The sequence below is a fragment of the Cavia porcellus genome, unplaced genomic scaffold, assembly GCF_034190915.1.
Source record: "Cavia porcellus strain 051 isolate PalLab524CR breed Dunkin Hartley unplaced genomic scaffold, mCavPor4.1 scaffold_12, whole genome shotgun sequence".
Taxonomy (NCBI): domain Eukaryota; kingdom Metazoa; phylum Chordata; class Mammalia; order Rodentia; family Caviidae; genus Cavia; species Cavia porcellus.
The window spans coordinates 26,245,159-26,267,207 of record NW_026947495.1 but is presented as its reverse complement, the minus strand read 5'-3'; the positions used below and the strand labels follow the sequence as shown (position 1 = coordinate 26,267,207).

The window sequence follows — 22,049 nt, the reverse complement described above, 5'->3', positions numbered from 1 at the left end:
ACTTTTATATTTTTGCAATGTAAACTTATTTGGAAATGAGATTTTGACATCAGAAGATAAATATTATAAATAAAACATCCTTTTCAAGTCAAATGACAGAAAACACAAGCTTTGTTCACTATACAAATCTACCAAGAACACTTTTTCAGCTACCACGACTGACAATCTAAAAAATTGCAGACTAGAAATTGGACAACAAGAAGAAAACATGAGATGATGTCTCATCTTATAAAAAATTATCAACCTGTCAGAGTCATTCCCTATTTGTAAAATGTGAGCTGATAACATTAAGTATCCTTTAATCTCTCCGCTACAGAAAATGGAGACTTTTAATAGGTAAATGGATACAAATTGAGGCCATATTCATTACTGAAGTAAGTAAGACACACATTTGTAAACACTGTATTGTTTCATTAGTGTGAGAAGCTCAAAGAAAAAACCTATGTATATGTGTATGTATAAGTACATGTATATAAAGAAAATAGTTAAAATAGAATACAAAATAGTCTTTTGTTGGTTTTGGCCTTTAATTCTTAACTGATTGACCTCTCCATTTCTCTTCTATTGGCCATTAAATTTAGAATATCTCAGAAAAAAACAACACAGTACAAAACCCAAATTGCTCCTATACTTGGAAAGCTAGAAGCATAAAATGTTAGTAGTACAAATATGACTGTTATCTGAGAATTTTTAAAGTAACACTTTTCCTTATTATAAGAGAGTTTAAACAATGTTTTCATCTCAGAAGATAGTACAGACTATACAGAGTACATGTTCTTAAAATGTTCTGTTTTGGAAGTATAAATGATTCTTTATCATAAAAGATTTTTTTTCTGTTATGATGACCTAGTAGCCATTTTTCAAATGAATGCCTATGTGGTAAAAAAAATAGGTTTTGTTGTACTGAGGCTCAAATCCAAGGGGCACTCTACCACTGAGCTAATTTCCCAGCCCTTTTTATTCTGAGATAGGGTCTTGCTAAGTTGCTCAGGCTGGCGTCAGACTTGTAATCTTCCTGCTTCAGCCGCCTCAGAGGCTGGAATTATAGATGTATGTCTCTATCACATCTTACACAGTTTTTATGTTCAAAAAATTTATCTATTATAAGCAATATCCTAACATAGTCACCAATATTCCCACTATGTCCACATTTTACATTACAAAGATACAAGCCTTAACAATTTAAAGTACTGAAGCCATAGCTGCATGATTACTCTAAAAATAGCCATTCCTAACTTTCATGTTTATTTGGGGATAAAAATAAAGACCTCTAAGAGGCCTAAAAGATTCATGAATGTCATCAATACTGAAGTTAATGAAAACAAAGGGAAAATATTATGAGCCAGAGTATTCTAAATGAAGAGCTGTTGAAAGTGAGATTATTAGAATTTTCAATCAGTTGTAAGTTACTTTATATTATTTTTCTTTGTTTTTTAATCCCTCAGAAACTTCTTAGCAATTTTATTCATTTTTTTTGAAAGGGAAACAAAGGACTTCATTAAAAAAATACAATAAATATTAGATACTCCAAGTGAGAAGTCATGCTTTCCAATCATAAATAAGCAATAGAGAATTTCCAAATATCTCTGGGCTCTCAAACTAAAGATGGAAAGGCACTGGATCTATCTGATTAAGCATACTGGTTTTATTGTACATTTCTGCATTCCAGGTAGATATCTGTACCTGTTTTAGAAAGCCTGCCTATGCTTTTGCTGCTTCCAGAACTATCACCTCTTGTCAGGACTGAGATTCCACTAAAGCTGCTGGCTTTAGTTACAGCAGGCTTCAAGTTTCTCAGGGAGCTATCTGAATCTGTGCTGCTCCATGGTCGAGGTTCAGAGTATTTCAAATCATTCTCAGTGCTGCTTTGATGGCTATTTGTTGATCTTCCTGAAGCATCTTTATTAACTCTGTAATTCAGAAATAAAACTTTGAAAAGCTAATAGCGGGAAAAGAGGGAGCAAAAAATGTTTTAATTTTTCAATATTGAATTCAAAACATGCTTCTAATACCTAAATATCTGGCGCCTCTGCTGGGTACTATTAGCATCCTCATCTTGGATTCTGTAGGCATTTTAATAACATATTTTAATTTTTATTAGCATCAGACAGCAGTTACCAAATAGTTGCTAAAAATTCCCTCACCTTTTGTCAATAATGTAATTCTCTTGAGAACACAGGGACTAGAAAGAAAGAAGAGATAAAATGTTGAGCTTTTGTAAAATACTTAATGCTATTTGTAAATAAAAAAATTCCTACATAGTAATATTTAGAAAGTATTTCCTATCCTCAAAAAAGGTTCAAATTGGTGATAATGGTACAAAAATAAATAATAAAATTTTTTATGACTTGGAATATGTATCTAGAAGGCATTTTGTTGTTCAAATTAATTTGAAAGTAACATTCTCTTATAAACAAGTAAACATTTTTGAACTTATTTTCATAATCAAATATTCAAAGTATGTATCAGTTTGCAGATTCTACCTCTTTACTTAATCCGTATTTGAGTTCTGTATTAAATATGATAGTGCTGTGCAGTGGTTTGGCTGTGGAGAAGGAAGTAGCCAAGAATATTTGCCCTTAATTGAGCTTATAGTTCCTCCCATGTTGTGAACTTCAGGCAGGCAATGATCCTTTTGTTTGTTACTATTTAGTCTTCAAAAGAGTTTTGCAGCTACCATTTTTTGTCCTTTATAGTCATTTCATACAACAGAAGCCAAAGAAGTGTCTAAAATGTTAGTGACTGCACTTCTGTTTTACATGGCTCCCTGGTATTTTAGCACTGGACCAACAAACAATGGCCAACTGCCTGCTTCAGCAAATAGATTTATTGGAACACAGCCATAACTACTTATTTATGTATTGTCTGTGTTGCTGTCACACAGAGAGGCACACTGAATACAGGTGATGAAGATACATGGTTGAAAAATGTTTAAAATATTTACTATATGACTCTACATAGAAAATGTTGGCTGACCAAAAAATGCCTAAAGTCCAACTCCTTTAAGCATTAAGGACCAAGTCACCTGGTCCCTACTTATTTCTCTTAAACTTTCCTTACTTCCTATACTAACCAAGGTATAATCTGGCAACTTTGAATCTTTCATGTGTCAAGTTCTTCCTTATCCCTAGGCTTCTACAAATACTGAGTGTCTACTTGGAATGTTTCACTCTGTAGCTTTCCTCCTGGAAGCTAACTCTCTCACCTCTCTTCAATTTGTATTTACTGTGCTTTTCTGGCATCTATGTAGGGCTTTTCTACTGTGTACATTATTACAAACTTCATGTCTACATACAAAACACGTATCACTTTCTTGACTATCAAACCTAGAAACTTCCACTCTCTTATAAACTAGTAAGGAAAAAAATGTATCTAGGATAGGCTCTGAGATTCTAATAATGACTGTTGAAATCCTAACTGCCTTTTTCTAGCTGTGTGAACTCTGGCCTTTTTGCTTAGCCTCTTAGTGCCTCATTTTTTTCATCTGCAAAGTAAAAACAATAGTGTTGACACATAGGATTGTTTTATGAATCTTAACTTTATACAGATACATTGTTTAGTACTTTGCATAGCATTTACTACAGGTGTTCAGTAAGATTTGTTGGATATTATAAATTTTCCATTGATGATATGAATCTAGTTATTTAATTTTTTTAACATAGAAAACTTCTCTTATGCTCAACTACTTCAAAGAAAGAGACATTATGATAGCTACTGTTAATATCGGGTTGTCTTGTGGTGAAATACTGTGTTGCTTACATTGTTCTGATCTGCTTTGTTATGTTCTCTTTTATCATAATCTCTTTAAAATAAAAAAAATGGGGTAAAACAGAAAACTTCTCTATAGCAGTATTAACACATTTCCCTTAAAGAAAACTGAGGTGCTTAATAAGTATAGGTACAAAGCAGAGGAGTTTAACAAATGTTGGCAAAACAAATTGATTTTCTTTGGCAAATATTCATAACATCATTAGTCATTTAGAGGATTTCTCTTATATAATCACTTAGAAAGTTGAAAACTATTAATACAAAGTCAATCTCTTTTTTTAAGAAATAAACTTTATCAAGGAAGTTCAATGTAAAGTAGAGTTTAGAATATATTATTTATTGGTAAACAGCAAGGCTCTAAAAATCTCAAGTGTGTTAGAAGTATAGAACAAGTATGGCTAAAAATAAATGGAGTCAACGGATTAAAGGAAACTGAGGCTCTACAATGCAACGAGAATGTATCCTAAAAATAAGTCCTAAACACAAGTTATTACATACATCTTGGGAAAATATTCGGTCTCTAGCTCTCTGGTACTCTTCCTCCCTTTCTTCTATAGATTTGCTTCTTCTGTCATCTTTCAATCGTATTCTCATCTAAAGAAAGGAAAACAATTAATTCTTGGGAAAATGCTGTAAGTTCTGTATCTTAAAAAAAAAAAAATGCTGTATTTGCTCTTCATTACCTGGTTATCATCTTTGTCAAAGCTAGAGTTATCTCTCTTAAGGATGTATCGTTTTTGAAAATCTTCACCTCTATCATCTTTAATATGTTCATTAAATTTTTGATCAGGTCTAGAAAATAAACACAAAAGATAATGTACAACATTTACAGGAAAGTGAAAAACATTTTATAAAAAGTAATAAATGTCACTTATCAATGTCATTATGAGATACTTATGTATCTCATTCAATCCTTATCAAAATCTCATGAGAAGACACTATCCCAAATTATGGCTGAAAGGACAGTAAAGTAAAAAAACAAAAGGATGATCTTGAGGCCTTTATAGGTAAATGGAGGCAACTTGAGACTTATCCTCATAAGTGAAATAAATAAGAATCATATTTATAAATATTACACTGTGTCTCTAGTGTAAAAATAATAAGAACTGTAAGAGTAATAAAACCCAAAATGTATAACTGCTACCGTAAAAAAGAGAGGAAAAATGCTCTAAAGGATATAACTGCAGGTATGTTTAAGAGCATAGGATTGATAACCATATTACTAAGTTTTTGTTGGATCGTTGAGAACTGTTTGCAGTCTCAGTGTTTGAATGTCCACTTTGTATGCTTTAATTTTGTAACCTGAACAACTATTTCTATGATGACAGTATGTAATTTATCAACTAGCAATTTCTTACTATTTATTTTTTTGAATTCTGTATTATTACTACCCTTTTTTCTGTTTTGCTTTTGTTTCTCTTTAAATAAAATTAAAACAAAACAAAACAAAACAAAAACCCCCCAAAAACAAAAACTCAACATGGAATCTAGAGTCAGGTCTACTTGGATCCAAACATTAAACATTCCATGTAGTGGCTTTAGGACTTGCACAAGTTATGCAACCTTTCTATGTGCTTGTTTCCTCACCTGTAAAATGGGAATTACAGAGTACCTACCTCAAAGGGTTGTACTGAAAATGGAACATGTACAAGAACAGTACTTAAAGTAGTAAACACTCAGCAGAAATTTGTTGTTATTAATACTGAGAAAACTGAGGTTGAGATGCCTCAAGCAACTGTGCACGGTCAGAGGGTGAAAACATGACTGAGTTGTAGTTGAAGTCCAGATCTGTTAGACTTGAAGTCTATATAATCTACCTAGATTGCCTCCTCTCAACAGTTTTAAAAAGGTGGGACACAGAGGAAGTATAGCACTGTACCATATATGTTACACTTCTATAAATACTTAAATTTTTAAATTACAACAGGGTATAAGCTACGCTTTATGATAAATTCCTTTATCTTAAGTTTCTTTAAAGGTTAGTGTAGCCTAAAGTAATAACTGTGAGATCTTAACACGATTAGTCTTGTAGCATATTGGTCCTTTTAGGTTCAAAATGTTCAAAGTTCCATTGAAACCCAGAAGGCAAACACGTAACTATGGCCCCATGAAAATAACAGTAACATTGAATTTTACCTCTCAAAATACATTTTCACCTGCAACAAGTTAATTCAATCAACATTCTGTGATTTCAGGTCATTTAATTCCAAAGTTGGAATTTTCTTTTGAAATATTTAATATATAATTTTTTTTTTTTTGGTACTCGGGATGGAACTCATGACCTCGCACTTGCCAGGCAGGTGCTTATGCCCCTAAGCTAAATCCCCAGCCCTTAATATATATAAAGTAATAACTATAAAGAAAATACAATTTAATTCCAGAGTAGGTTTTAAAAATCTAATTCAATCATAGGCACATAGTATACATGAAAACTCTAAACTGCTAATTATAAATTGAGTAAACATTTTTGGCAAACTAAGGCCAGATATTTCACAATACATAGGACCCAAGTAACACTGCTGAATGTTTGGTTTAACTTAATTACTTTTAAATACAGTACTATATTTGATTCCTGTAAATTATACAAAAGATGATTTAAAAATGCAAATTATGTGAGCAAGCAAACAAATTTCTATTATAAAGCAGACTTGGATGAGTGAAATAGTTGGGATCTACATACGCTATATACAAAGGTAAAGAAGAATAAGACTACGAACAGCTAGCTTCATAAAAAAAGATGAGAAGGGTATCTATTTAGTGCTAAGAATAGTCACGTAACTGGCTCATCTATTTGTGTAGGTGTTCAAAGTCATATTTTCTTATTCAAGGAGTTTATACTTTGCTGAGAGATTGCAACTTCAAAGTGAACTCTAAGGTTTAACCAAGGGCCTGGAAACCTTTCTAAGAGCAGCTGGATTCCCCACACCAAACAGCATTGGCAGGCATTTTGGCTAACCTTAAGACTGTCTTACCTCTTTGTTTTATAGATGCCTGAATTTACTGCCCTGCAATCGCCAACTTCCCGCTCCATTGAGACATCCCAGTGGACACTGGGTTGTTGACATCCACAACACCACTGGTTGAAGGCTGGAGCGGGGTAATCTCCCTATGAGGAAAAGGTAAGTTTGTTTTTATTCAATGTGGAGCAGATCTCTAAGGTTTTCTGATTTACAACCTTCTTCATATCCCAGAAGATATAAAATAAGAATACAGTGTAACTTCAATGATCTGAAATATTTAATTGTAATTATGTTATGAACCCATAATTCTCTTAGGTACATCATAAATATTTTTTCTTGGCTAATCTCTCAATTACCTTGTAAGAGAGAATTCTAAAGTTTCCTGGTATTACTTATTGAATTCAAATAACTGAAGTTACACTGTATTGAAAACCTTAGAGAATCATCAGTCAAAATGTTAGTCAGAATGCCTGCTAATGTACAAGTGCTTGGGTCTCCAGCAGCTCTGAGTAATGTCGAAAGGTACTGGCTAAATGAATTACAGTTCTATTCACTGTCACTACAGCTCATATTTTGAGTTACGTAACATTGAGAAAAGTAACTGACATATTTTAAAAAGATTAAGATGAAGAATCAGATTCACATTTTTAGGTGAAACATCAGATACATATTTTCAGGTAATCTCAAAATAGTATCTTATTCCCAAGAAAACTATTTTTATTAGTTTTAGTTGTAGGACTAATCACTTAAAAATACTAAATTTGTCTTCTTAGTTGACTATATAAAAATGGAAGAAAATCAATGTAGTTTCAGCAAGTAGTAAGGCAGCTATAAAGACAAAGGCCATGATAAAGAAAAGGATATAGAGAAATTAAATGTAATCATGCAAAATAGGTAGCTCAGACAAGACCCTGAAAAAAGTCTGAAGTCAGGAAGTACGGAAAAATAACAGATTGAAGAGAATTGTTTATGGCATCTGACATTGACTTCTGCTCATTACCACAGATCCAATGCTGCCATATTTGAAATAGCTATAGAAAATCTTTCAGAAAGGTAAATAACTGTGAAAGGATAAAATTTTAGGAGAACTCAACTGGCTGTTTTAGGATTATCTTTACATGCAGACAAAAGTAGTGCTGTACTTTCATTGTATCTTGGGTGACCCTGCAGTAGGCCTTTTGCTCCCAAATATAAATTCTTATGAACTACTTCAACACTATAAGCAATTGTTTTTTCTTTTAAAATTTAATTTATATATAGCCCAGAAAAGGACATAGGAGTATGGTTGATTCTGCATTAACTAACAGTCCCAGCTTCCTATGGGCTTTCAAAAAGAACAATAAAGTGGAAGATGAATTAGATTTAAGGTGTCAAAGACAAATTTTGCTCATAAAAATAATAAACAAAAAATGCACTATATTTACTCAAGGATGGCCATAGTTATCTGGATAGTATTTATTAAAAAAAATCCACTATGAGACAGTGGTTTTCATTAATGCTGATTGTTACAGTAATCTGAGGGTTTCTGTTTGTTTGTTGTTTTTTAAAAAACACATGCCCCAGCCCTCATTCATCTTCTTCATCTGAGTACAGGTTAGTGTATTTTGTTCTTAGATAACTAAGTATATTTTTGGGGCTATTCCATAAGGTTTACTTGAGACTGCTAAAATATATGGAAAACTTCAGGTGAAACTTGCTGTAGAAAGGGAAATATTAGTAGACATAATACATGTAACATGTACTTATATCTCTTGACACTTACATTCTTGTATTGCTAGTTTTGTTTACTATGACAGACTTTCCACTTTGATCAACATTGTGGTCTAATCCAAAGTAAGCAGCTACTCTGTGTAAGAGCATCCTATGGTAAGATGTCATTGGGGGGAATTTTTTACGTGGAGACCTAGAAGTAGAAGAAAATCCAACTTAGTAAGTCAAGGAGAATTGTGATGACAACTTCTTTTCTTGTTAAATGTCAGGACTTACTCATTATTACCAATGAAATCTAAAATTTCTTGCTCCAATTTCAGCAGCATCATTCTGTCCCTGAAACAAAGTATGAAGACTCTTATATGTAAATCTTAATACTGAAGTAATGGTAAATGTCAACAGGTTATGAATTCACACACTTAATTTTCTGAGGACTACACATTTAGAACTACTACAAGCTTGATGCTAGTTATTTACATGTCTTCTGTTTTGAAAGGAAAGATGATTTTTCAGTTTAACTTTTTACATGAAAAATTTCACAATGCACTAATCTAGAAGGAATATTGTATTCATTCACAAATGCCAATCTTAACTGCATTTGATAATTATTACTATATTGAAGTTTGCATCTCTATACATGGATAAGAGTATATGAATTTTTACTTTCTCAGTTGCAAACTTGAAAGGTAGCTGGAAAAGACATCTGCACTTATGCTTATGACTTTGTTATTATGCTGAACTCCACAGAAACAGTATTTTAAAGAATATATAATGCTAGTAACAATAGATATTTTCCTATGGGAATCTTAGACTAGTACATGATAACACTATACATCCAAGTATGAACTACATCACTGTATCTTATAAAATAACTTTTTAACTTATTTTATACATATTATGTATTTTAAAGATTTTAAGATTTCCCATAAAAATCAAAGTGACCCAAAGATATACAACATTTACATACAACTCACTCTAGTGAGTACCTGCATAGGTACTGTTAGATCACTAGAGTTCTATTTAATATGCTTAGGCTGTAACAATTTAATGATACCATTCCTCAAAGGTCTTTCTTATTCATAGACCAAGAACATTTCTCTAGTTTTTTTCTTGTGCTCACTGAAGAGGTCATGTACATGGTTTAAAAGAAAAGGAAAGAAAAAAGGTTCCTTTTTTTTGTCTTTTTCCTTTTTATTGGTACCGGGGATCAAACTCACGACTGCCTGCTTGCAAGGCAGGCGCTTATGCCGCTGAGCTAAATCCCCAGTCCCTAGAAAAAAGGTTCTTATAGAATTTTAAAACTAGAATCTTAAAGTCGCTTTATAAATCACTTAGTACGAACTTCCAAATCAAGAAGATGAAGACAAAGAGTTAGACACCAAAGGGCAGGATCTTCTCAAACTTTAAGAGGAGAATTGACAGCCTCTGCTCAGATCATCTGAGCTTGATCCTCACTATACAATATAAAAAAGTTTCATAAAATTGAGTAATACCTTTTATCCCTATAATTTATTCAATATATTTAATCACTCATTTTTATACTATTTTAAAAAATAGGGTGAAAACCAGGCCTACCTGTTGATTTCAAACCTAAGGCTATAAACAGTATTATACTTTAATACACATTCTAGCAAAATGCAACTTTTCTCTCACACTTGATTATATTTTAGTATTCCGCTACATTAAGTGGGAAACCCAATGTGTCATATTAAAACTAGGGAAATTTTAGGCCCATTAGCATTATTTTTCTAATTCTCCAAGCCAATTAATCACTATTGCTAATTTTATCCATCTCCAGTTTTTCTACTGTCAAGACTCTAGAGCCAAACAATTAGGGTCCCTGGCTTAACTACTATAACAGTAGAATACTGTGTCTTTGTGGCTCTTATTTTATACAAATTTACTCTGTAATATGAATAGTGACATTTTAAAACAATACATAAGTGAACACGTACCACTCCCTTAATAAACCTATCTTAGTTTCCTACTGCTCTTAGAATTGAATGTCTGTAATGTGGACAAGGCAGGGACTGGCAGGTCTTTATCCACATTTCCAGACTCATCACATGATCCTAACTAACTCATAAGAGTATTATTCTGGCTTATCTCTGTTCCTTGAACACAGTACTTTCTTTGCTTAGAGTGCCCTTTTATATTCTTTTCTTAAAACCTGTTTCTTTCATATTTTAGCAATTGTCATTATGTAGTTATTTGGACTGTAAATATACAGAAGGGCTTGACAAATATATTTTGCATGGGATAAATTAATAAAATTATTTTATCCAGGTCTTTAAGTATTTTTTTACCTTAAAAATTTGGGGGATGACAGGTGACTTTTACTTCATAAGATTTTTAGTGGCCTTTATTGATCTGTCTAGCTATATGATCTTGATTTCATCTAATCATCTGGGATTGAGATAAAAATTTGTATATATGTATAATATATATAATATATACTTTTAGTATAAAAAATCTGAAGCAGTCACTTTATTCAGAGTTCGTAAAAATAGTACATTTAAATTGATTTCCTGTGCTTAAATTAAACAGCAGATAGGTTTCAGATGTTCCTCAGAGAATGTACTACCAATGGAAAAAAATTGTTTTGGTGCAAGAAAATATAATCTAAAATTCAACTAACCACTGTTATAAATTCAGACTTTACTCCTCTTAAAATGTAGATCTATGGATTACAGAGGATTTCCTATTATCTGGACCATATTCTTTTAGTATAAAAGCAACTTTTCTAAGGTATAAAATTTTATACTTTCTGGCTCTTACTCATTATAGTTAACTCCAAGATTCCAAATTTATAAATCTATAATTAAGTACATTGAAATGGACCATAAGTTAAAAGTCACTAATTCTTTATGAGTATACATATAGAACTAGAATAATGCTTCCACAAGTTATTTCTGAAGTACATTTACATTTAGCACACAAATCAAAATCATTTTATAAGTAGGCATACTTACTGACACCGCTATTGTATGATCCTTAAAATGTACTAATATATGTTAATGTATCATTAAAGAAGTAATAAAAATAAGGATCTCAATCAAAATGATAAACCTGTTAAAATGAAAACAAGGAAAGCAATCTACTAATTTTCAGTATTCTAGTATACCAGAACTGACTTTAAAGAAAGTGTGTATAGTTGGCATATTACTGACAGGAAAAAAAAAGCAGAAAACAATAATGTGTCTATTTTACTATCTCTTACTCAATGTTTCATGTCTCTGTACAAATCTCTACAACCATAAAGTGACTAAAACTTACCTCTACGAAAGTAATTGTTAGATATTATAAATGAGCAAAAACTATATAATATTCCTTAAAGCAAGGCAGATTAATTAAAAATATCCATCTACAAGAATAATCCACGGGTTTGCTCCTCTCCATTACTTGAATACAGATATTAAAATTATTCTGAATAATAATATGTATCTGAATTATGAATCTATTTAGTTTCTACAATTGAATTTATATAGCATGGTTATAAACTCAACACAAAAAAACAGGAATAATGTAAGTATAATCTTTGTAAGTGACTTCTTTAGGTTTCTCCATTCCAATTCAGTAACAATTACTCTGAGAGACACTTTGAAAAAATACTAGATTTTGTTTTGTTTTGTTTTATGAGACAGAGTCTCGTCATGTAGTTTAGGTTGGGCTGGACTCACTAGGTAGCCCAGGCTGGCCTCAAAAGAGAATCAAAAGATGATCCTCTTGCCTCAGCCTCCAAAGTGCTGGGATTACAGGCGTGTAACACCATGCCTGGTGGAAAATATTACTTGCAAACAAATTTCACACAACTTCCAGGTCTGGCTTTGCAATTCTGACTGGCCTTGAACTCACTTTGTGGCTCAGGCTGGGCTAGAACTTGCAGTGTTCTTCCTGTCTCAGCCTCTTGAGTGCTGGGATTACAGGTGTGCACCACCATGCTCAACCTTACTAAATTTTAGTATCAATAAAAATAAATCTGCTGAGCATCCAGTAGAATTTTCCAGGCAGTACTGATTCTCAAAAACTTTAAATTACTGTATTCACCACTAAATGCACACATTTAGTGTGCAACTAGCCATCTGTTCTTTTGACAGAATACCAAGTCATTTATTAAGCAAACTATATTTCTGACAAAATTTAACATTAGCTTCAATTTTCTAAACTCACAAATGACAATAATAACTTATAGATTCATCTTTAAATGAATTCACTTATGTATTTACACAGAAATGTATACATAGAAGAAATAAAGTTTTGGTAATGCTATAAAATGGATGCAACTTCAAAGCATTATACTAAGTGAAGAAAATTCGGTAGTGAAACACCATATGTTACATAATTTAATTCATATGAAATGTCCAGAACAGGGAAATCTATAGAAATAGAAAATAGGATAATCTATGATTATTGTTATTATCATTATTACTACAGCAATAGCTAAATGGCACTTGGTTTCTTTTTAGGTTAATGAAAAAGTTCTGAGACTTTCTATGGCAATAGTTGCACATATCTGTGAATATACTAAAAATCATTAAATTATACATTTTGAAAACACATTCAGATAACTCAAAAACCTTTTGCAAGTAAGAAAAAAAACAGAACTGTACAACAGAAATTTAATTTGGAATATACTATCTTTGTTCCTGCTGATGATTTTCCCACAGTTCAGAGGAAAGAAAAGTTCTACTTCTTTAGCATACTACATCTTATTTCATATAGACTGTATTTCTCATCTTCCCATTTATCCCCCAACGCACTCTTTCAAATTTCTCCCATTCTAATTCAAAGGAAAAGGATTGTTAAAACACCAATGATTCCTAATTTCCCAGCCTAATGGGTTGGTTTTGATCTCCTTCTGTTACTTTATCTTAGTGAAACTATTTTCTTTCTTTTTTTTTTTTTTTTTTTTTTTTTTAGTGAAACTATTTTCTTTGATTGACTTCTAGGACAAAGGTTCTCATCCTCTCGTTATCTTTAAGACTCAAAATTTGGGCTAGGTAGCGTGGTGCATGCCTGTAATCCCAGCACTTGGGAGGCTGAGGTACGAGTCTGAGACCCTCATAGGGTAGTGAGTTCAAGGCCATCCTGCACTTCAAAGGGACAACGTGTCTCAAATTAAAAAAAAAATTGAAAAAAGACTCACGTATTTCCAAAAGTGGCTTTTTGGAGAATTTTGACCTTATCATTTATCTTGGGCCAGGGATATAGCTTAGTCAGTGGCACAAGTGCCTGCCTGGCAAGTACAAGGTCCTGAGTTACAATCCCGAAAACAAAAACAAAAACAAAACAAAACAAACAAAAAATCTATAAAATTTCTTTAGGCAATCTCATTTATAGTAAATTTTATATCTACTGATGATTCCTGAATTAGTTGCTCATGTACATGAAAACAACCTATTTAATGGCCTGTCTTTTTGTTCCACATTAAGCTCTTCTGTATATACTTACAATACAGCACATCCTGTTTAATTTACTCTTGAAATCTTTTCATTTTAGCTGTTAAGGTGACAAGCAAGTAGGTCAGCCAGAAACCTGGGGGCTACACCCATTACTCTTCCATAAAACTATAAATATCAAGTCGTCAATGGTAATTTGCTAAATACTGAACTATATAGCAAGAACCTGTCTTAAAGGCAAAATGAAATAGAACAAAACAACCCAAAAAAACAAATTTGTATTCTTTAAGGTCTCCCAATCTCTTTTCTTGCTTATGGCTTCTTCACTAAAGCAATCTTTCTTATAACACAAATATTATCTTTAAAATCTCATAATTATATCACAACTTATCCTGCCATGCACAGTATTTCTCAACTGGCATTTTAAATAAGGTAATTTTTCATTGTTGTCTTACAGATCTTTTTAGTATCACAAATTTCCTAGTAGTATTTCAAAATACTGGGACAATCAGAAGAGTCCTTGTGTATTTTCCTCACAACCTCAGAATATTGGTACTATCCCAGATTGAGGCCAACTAGATGTACTTTTTTTTGATGCATTTTGAGCTTTATGTCTCACTACCATTAACTAATGCTTTTCTCATCACATTCTAGTATTATGTGCCACATACCCCAAAGCTAGAGTCAGAGGACAAAATTTTGTCTTTCCTTGGACAAAGCAGTTTTGTTTTGAGACAAGGCCTCCTTATGTAGCCCGGGCTGTCCTCAAACTCTGTGATCTCCGGCCTCAGCCTTTCAGGTGCTGGAAGGTGCTGAATTTACAGAATGAAGCACCATGCCTGGCAATACAGTACTTCTTTTATACCACTAAATCTTGCCAATGCTTTGTCTATCAGAAATTCCCTTTTGATGTTTCTCTGTAGGAACAGCCACTTTTATCTGAAACAAAGTCTTACTAAGGGGCCCAGACTGGGCTTAAACTCAAGATTCACATGCCTCAGCCTCTGAGTGTACGCACTGCTTTGTCTGGTCTAGTTGCTGCTTCTCAGAAAAATCTTCCCAGATCTTTTCAGAGGCTGGGCCCCTATAGTTTAGATAGCACTTTAATAACAATTTACTTTACATCATTTGTTCTATTTTAATTATTTATCATGTGTTTTGTTTCTTCCTAGCACAGAGATAGTGTCTTCTACTTCTTTAATCTACAATGTTTAGGAAACTGTTTGGCATTATGGTAGACACACAGTAAATGACTGTTCAATGGACTAAGGAATTCATAAGGAAATATATATCATGCAAAGTTGCTGATCTTCTCTTACTTCATACTTATAATCTTTCAGTTTCCATTGTGAGAGAATCATTTTGGGGACTCTTCCTTTGGGTTATTAAATGCAAACAGAAATAGAATAAATCCTGAATGAAAATCAAGTTATTCTGAAATAAGACTAAACAAGGAAAAACTCAAAGTTATCATTTATAACTAGTGATGTTTTATTTTTCTTTTACTATGGGTCAAAAACTATTACATACTTTGGAAAATATCTAAAAATGTTCTTAACCTTAGCATTGTTTATTTCATCTAAGTGTGAGACGTTTTGTGGCTGACCTTTTTGTGGGCCTTCAAGGGGTTAATGATATGTCCAAAGTTTAAAAATTGCGGATTGGTACCACAGCAAAAGAAAAGAGTTTCACCCAATATTGATAAAATAAAAAGCCTCAAAAGGCTTTGGGCTGAAGGTTTATAAAACTCAGCAAGAAAGAATAAAAAATTCTATATTCAACTAAATTTAAAACCTTATCATAAATGAACACAGTGAGTTCTTAGTTTGGTTGAATGCATTATGGGAAGGTTTTATATGTATATATATATGTATATATATTATATATATAATATATATACATATATCTATATGTATATATCTATATATATATTATATATATATATGTATATATATATATTCCCCCCCATTCCCTCAGTTAATGCTCTCAATCTCAATTTAGAACCTAAACATCTTGGTGATTTTATATTTCCCAAAATTCCTAGATAGAGCATGACATGCATAATGTAAAAAGGTATTTATACATGTGCACATAGTAGACAACATCATCTTAGACCTAAGATACTAAAATGTTTCTGGTGTACATCAAATATCTCCAATCTTATTCCAATATTGTAACTTAATAATGAAAACATATATAGGAAAATTATGGTATGCTAGAAGTAATGTAAACCTTATAAATTTAATTTTTACCTGGGATTGTTTTTTAATGTATTTACTAAAAATTCATGTAGATCTATGCCAGTTGAATCAGTGTATTCTTGACTGGAATCTAAAAAACAATAACACAAAAACCCAGTATAAAGCTGTTTGAAAACAAATTCTTTTCCCTTTTACATATGATGTATATCTTAAATTAAACAAGATGCCCCACATTGAAAAAAAAATTGACAAAGTAGGAAAGTGGAACTTATGATGAAATGACTTTTCTATTCTCATATAACATGCATGACTAGGATTTATATAACTGGACAGGTACATCCTTAAAAAAATTAACCTCTCACATATGATATTAATTTGTTTTTAATTCTTTAAAGATCATCTTATACACTCACATCTTCATGTTCAAAACCACCTCTTCAGATGAAAAATTCAAATGACTTAGATAATGGGGTAAACCCTCAAAATTTTTAATAAATGACAGATATTCTGGGTTTCCAAGCACATTCAGTGGATTCTAAATACTAGGGTATCAGTTCTTTATATAATTGATAAATAATAAGTAGTAATATTTTTAGTTCAGTCAATCTTCAGATAACAATGATTCTAGTATATCAGTATGAGACAGACCAACAGCAGATCACAATGATTATCTTCCTTAGTGATTCAGGTTATGTGCTACGATTTTTGGCCAAAGCATTGTACTAATGTACAAAACTGTGATACATCAGATCAGCAAATACTGCATCATCCTTCAGCATGTTCTTTATTATCTTTAAGAGACCTATTATATATAAAATTTGAGGCAAAAGGATGGAATTACAGTGAACAAAACTAAATTTTTGTTTACAAACAAAAATAAATTGCAAACCTCTTGATAACATTTTTCTGGGCAACTTATCACTGGCTTTTTCTTTTTCAGCTTCATCTTTTGAGGGCTTCTCATCATTTTCAAATGATTGTGTTAACTGGATCTGAATTTTTTCCTGTTGGAAGGTAAAATAAGTTATTCAAAGAAAATATAAGTCATTCATTTAGTTCCACACATTTATATTTTCTAAGTAACACAAATGTATGGAGGAAGAAGAAAAAGATTTTTATTTTACCCATTTATATTCTCTAAACCAGAAAACAACTCAAAAACATTTTAGTTTTATTAAAGTCTTGTGAAAAAATATACACGTTTTTATTTGAATTGATAATTAAAACATATCCTCAAAATTATTTGAGAAAAAAAATGTTTCCTGTTATAGGTTAAGTGCGCTTACTTTTAAAATACCTAGAGTGTCAGAATAAAGATCTCTATATTTTTAATGGAGGTACCAAGCAAAAGCTTAACAATTATCATCAGTCATCCCAATAGTAGGGCTGTATGAGTGTCAAGTAAATAATCAATAAAATTTAGGTTTTCTCATAATCATTGTAAGAACAAATTTCCTTTTTCCATCTTGCTATATAAAAATGTCAGTAAAAAATTTTAAAAACCAAGGACATGTGATGACTTCATTTCCTATCTGAGATTCATGCAGCAGTGTGCCTCCTTCAGTACCACAAAGTTGTTTTGAAAGATTCCAAACAAGATCGCATTCCTTTGAGGGTATCCTGGGCTAGATAGTGAGTTCAAGTCCAGGCTAAACTACATAGAGAGACCTTGTCTAAAAAATAAACAAACAACCTCCCCCAAACCTCCAAAACAAAATGAGCTTTATTTAGGCACAGTTATAAAGTAAGCTAGAAGAAATTCTAGACTACTGCTGCTAATGTATAGCATATTTTTAGATTAAATTGTACTGTTTTTCTTTAGTGATTAAAAAATTAAAAAAAAAAAAACCCTAAAAAATTACTTAGCTCTTCTAGGTGGTAGTAGAGCCAGTGTTAGTATCAGAAGGTGTTTAAAATTCTGTATCAGGCTTGAAGATGGCAGTTTCTACACATTTTTGCCCCTAATTAAAAAAACCCTTCCATAGAACTTGAAATAATTTTTCCTGCAGCAGAATTTAAACTTTTCAATTCTTTTTCCCACTTCATCGCTATTCAAATTTTTGCTCAATTTGGGATAAAAGCTATATACTGGAAACTGTTACTTTGATGATGAACACTTGTTTTATGCCCTCTCTGTCTTGATTACTGAAGTCTGGCAACTTCATGACATTCATCAATCTGTTAACTTACTCTGACTTATTTTCTATGGGCCTTACTTTATTCCTTATATAACTATAAAGCAAGTATTTGGAAATGAATCCCAGAACCATTTTTCAGAAGCAGGATATTTACTTCTTATGACTTGCAACTTCTTTTCACTACTCAGGGGTAACCCAGTGAAATACAGATTGGTAGAAAAGATTTTACCCACTGTGGACCTTCCTTAACAGGCATTTCCAATAAACAGCAGGTACATTTTGAAGTTCTCCCAAAGCCATACATGTTAAAGTATAGATATTATTTTAAAGATGAACTTTATCTTAAAAATCTAATAAGCTTAGTATACTGGGGTGTTCAGTTTGCCTTCTTTTCAATAGTAAATAAATAAAACATTTTAAATGCTGAAATACTTACACATAAATTCTTCTGACTATAAATAACCAGAAAATCACCACAGGAAGCTGTAACTCCTTTACTCTTCACTGTCATTGACATCTGTTATTGAGGTCACTTCCCTCTCATAAGCCCTCATCAGACACAAGTGATATCTCTTTAAATTGTCACTCAAAATATTAATTGTCTCTCAACCTTTTTCAATAATGAATTTTATTTCACATTAAATCCTCGTTAATCACATTCTGAATCAAGCAAATTAGATGGGAAGTGTCTCTATCATCAAGGATTAGATGTTAGCACATTTTATTTACTTTTTAATTCCCATTCAGGTGCAATTTAGTTAACTCAAAGCCTGGAAGAAATCTTTCTACTAAAAGAAATTCTCTTTTATTTAAGGAAGAAATTATCCAAAAACAGAAGTTAATTATATCCAAGAAAAACTGAAAAACAATGTATTAAGAGGACTTAATAATTCTAATATAATCATTTCATTCATTATTCATAAAGATGGAACTCATCTTTTTGAATTGTAAAATACAAAAAAAATTCTGGGACCATTAATGCACATAATTATAGAATACATTTCCTATGATTCCTTACAATTTTTTCTCAGATGAATTTTTACTAGCTGAATTTATATACTATGTTTCCCCAACATTTTTCACACATGGTAAATTATACTACAAAAAAAGTTCATGATACAGTTTTTCTAAAAAGTTATGTACTTTTCCTGTGTTAACATACTTAAGAATGCCAAAGAGTTCTCATTTCCCTTCTCCTTTGATTATTATAATACGATGCTAAGATGATACAGTATAAGTTTTTGGTTAACAGAATAAAGAAACAAATTTTCATAAAAAGAAGAAATAAGTTTTCAAAACACACTATGCTATCTACAGCTCTAACATAAACAGGCCTGTTTCTCAATCTGACTTGTAAAAAAGAACTTTTAAATCGAGTGTTTTCTTTCAAAGTATATTAACTTTTTAGCCTTACCAACAGTCATATAAAAGCCTAAGGTTTACATTTGAAAATGTTTTCCAAGCAATAACATAGTACTTAGTAAAATATTTTGATTATATTTCTGCCTTTTGCTAGAAACTTTGCTATTTTAGTTCTGAAAGAACTGAATATATTATTTACTAAGTAAATAATATAGCTATTTCCTATGCAGCTATATTTTTAAAAAAATCAAGTGAATTCTGAATTCTCTATTCTTGACACTGAAATATCAAAAAAATAGATTATGAATTTTTCATTAGGCCTGGGGTTTAGCTCAGCAGCGTACGTGCCAGGTTGGGAAATGAGAGCTTATGTGTTTGATCCCCGACACAAAAAAAACCCAAAAAACCAATGCCTTTTCATTAACAAAAAACACCTACATATTTGAAAACTTTTTCTTTTACATCTCAAAACAAAGTACAGTACTTCCTAAAAGCAGGATATATTCTGAATATAGGACAACTGTCTTTAGTATTTGTAGTAGGTTTTTTGAGAATATCATCTAAACCAAGGAAAAGTAAATCTTTGCTTGAATCATCAAATATACAAATTTTTCAAAATGTGTAATTTGTCAAAGCCTTCTCATTTTAAAAAATTATAGCTGCTTCTTTGAGAAGCTGAGGTAGGAAGACTGCAAGTTGTGGCCAACTTAGACCTTATCTCAAAACAAACCAAATAAAAAATAGTATGGCTTCTTGAATGAAATTGCCTGAATTCTTTGCAAACTAATTATCAGGATACAATGAATCTGTTGCTTAAACGCTTATAAAGTAGAACAAGCAACTAACAGCCAAAATTATCATACCAATAAAGTTTTTAGAAAAAGTCTAAGATCATTTCTGCAAGAATATCCACATGTAACATGAGACAAAGAACACTCTACAGCTGACATTAATAGAAAAGTAAAGTCACAGCATTAACAAGGATAGATGAAGCTAATTAAATGTCTGCTCAAATTTTACTGCTTTAAAAAGAACAGATGAGAAATTAAAGGTAATAGACAACTATTAAAGGTTCACACTAAAATAAAAATTGGCTTTACTATGCCCTCAGGTATTAAGCAGGAATCTTAAATGGTTTCTTTATGCAGAAGCACTCAGTATCTGGCAAATTTCTAAAACACAAAAACTAAGAGGATCTATTTCATGATAATTATACTCACTGGAAGTATTACTTTAATATTTTATAGTATTTTATAACTTCAGTAATAATTTATAATTCTTAAAGCTGCATTGCCAATTAATTACACGATCACAAAATTTTTCTAGAAGAGAAATCAAGGCTCCAAACCTTACAGAGAAGCAATTTTTCAGCTTTTCACTAGTGCAAATACTATCAAATCAGTTTCACTTAGCAAAAATAAAACATACACGCACACTCACTTACAGTCTCAACTTTTATTTAACCATGTAAAAAGATTTCTCCAGTTCTACCATGTCTTCAAATAACGATTTCTGTTTTGTTTTGTTCTGTTTGTTTGTTTGTTTCTTTTCTTTTTTTTTTTTTTTTACCTGGTTCTCTTGTGATATCTCTGCTGCAGGGGGTGGTGGAGATTCTTCACATACTGCAAGGCTCCGAACTAGCTTTAACTTTGAGCTTGACTAGAGAAAAGTATTTATAATTAACACTACATTTAACAAATCTAGGGCATATATAAAAGCCCCTGGAGAGAGTTTCTAAATGTCTTTTAAGTTTCTGCCATGTATAAAAGTAGATGAAATATACAAGTTAAATACATTATTAAACACCACTGAAATCCTTTGTTAACAGGGAAAACAAATTGCAATTTGGGGAAATTATAGCAACAGCAAGAATGAGAATAATTCCAACTTCAAAACCCAAAGAATGGTGAAAAGCAATTTTCTCTAGAGATAAAAAAGCAATGCATAAAAGCGACTAGGCAAGACAAAAAACCCCAAATTAAAAATAAAAAAGCTTTTTGCCCCAAATAAAATATGAAAAAAACTAAATTGAATGTAGTGCTATATGAAAACAAGGATTCGTCAAGCATGGAGGGCCCTTGGCATGCCAGCACACCAAAATATTTACTATACCTTAGACCTTTTTCCTGTCTGTCCAAATGACTGCAGTGGCCGCTGAATACACAACAAGAAAGATTTATATTAAATTTCATACTGAGACAGAAGACTTGCTTCTTAATTCAAAAGCCTAAACTATGGAAAACTATGCACAAAGCAGGCAAAATGAGGAAATCAAAGTTGATTTTAGAGAAAAAAGTATTGACTCATTCTTTCCAGAAACATATTTGTGGATGATTCTCTAAAATCCTCCTATGGGTTGGCTTTTTTAAAAGTCAGCAAATTCTGTGTGAACTGAACTCATTGGAACTTCTAGGATGACTTCTTGAGAGCAAAATAAAATATACTTCACTTCTTCAGTATTTTAGAATTTACTATACTTTAGCCAAGGTTACAGGGCAGAGAACCACAAAC

The 22,049-nt window shown here is 31.8% G+C and overlaps 1 protein-coding gene across 10 annotated transcripts in view; it reads right to left on the bottom strand.

Moving 5' to 3' along the window:
• R3hdm1 (R3H domain containing 1) overlaps positions 1-22,049 on the bottom strand; it is a 174,155-nt gene that overhangs the window by 62,564 nt on the left and 89,542 nt on the right. For 6 of the 10 annotated variants that reach the window (XM_063259002.1, XM_063259008.1, XM_063259000.1 and 3 more), the window contains exons 4-14: positions 21,651-21,692; positions 21,108-21,197; positions 16,928-17,042; positions 16,090-16,168; positions 8,715-8,774; positions 8,491-8,631; positions 4,452-4,560; positions 4,267-4,362; positions 2,145-2,182; positions 2,013-2,063; positions 1,684-1,910 (exon numbers count right to left, since the gene is read on the bottom strand). In XM_063259002.1, coding sequence (XP_063115072.1) covers positions 1,684-1,910; positions 2,013-2,063; positions 2,145-2,182; positions 4,267-4,362; positions 4,452-4,560; positions 8,491-8,631; positions 8,715-8,774; positions 16,090-16,168; positions 16,928-17,042; positions 21,108-21,197; positions 21,651-21,692 — 1,048 coding nt within the window. Of the gene's footprint in view, positions 1-1,683; positions 1,911-2,012; positions 2,064-2,144; positions 2,183-4,266; positions 4,363-4,451; positions 4,561-6,740; positions 6,875-8,490; positions 8,632-8,714; positions 8,775-16,089; positions 16,169-16,927; positions 17,043-21,107; positions 21,198-21,650; positions 21,693-22,049 lie in introns of those variants that run through there. The other 4 variants (XM_063259007.1, XM_063259010.1, XM_063259003.1 and 1 more) reach the window with 3 other exon arrangements.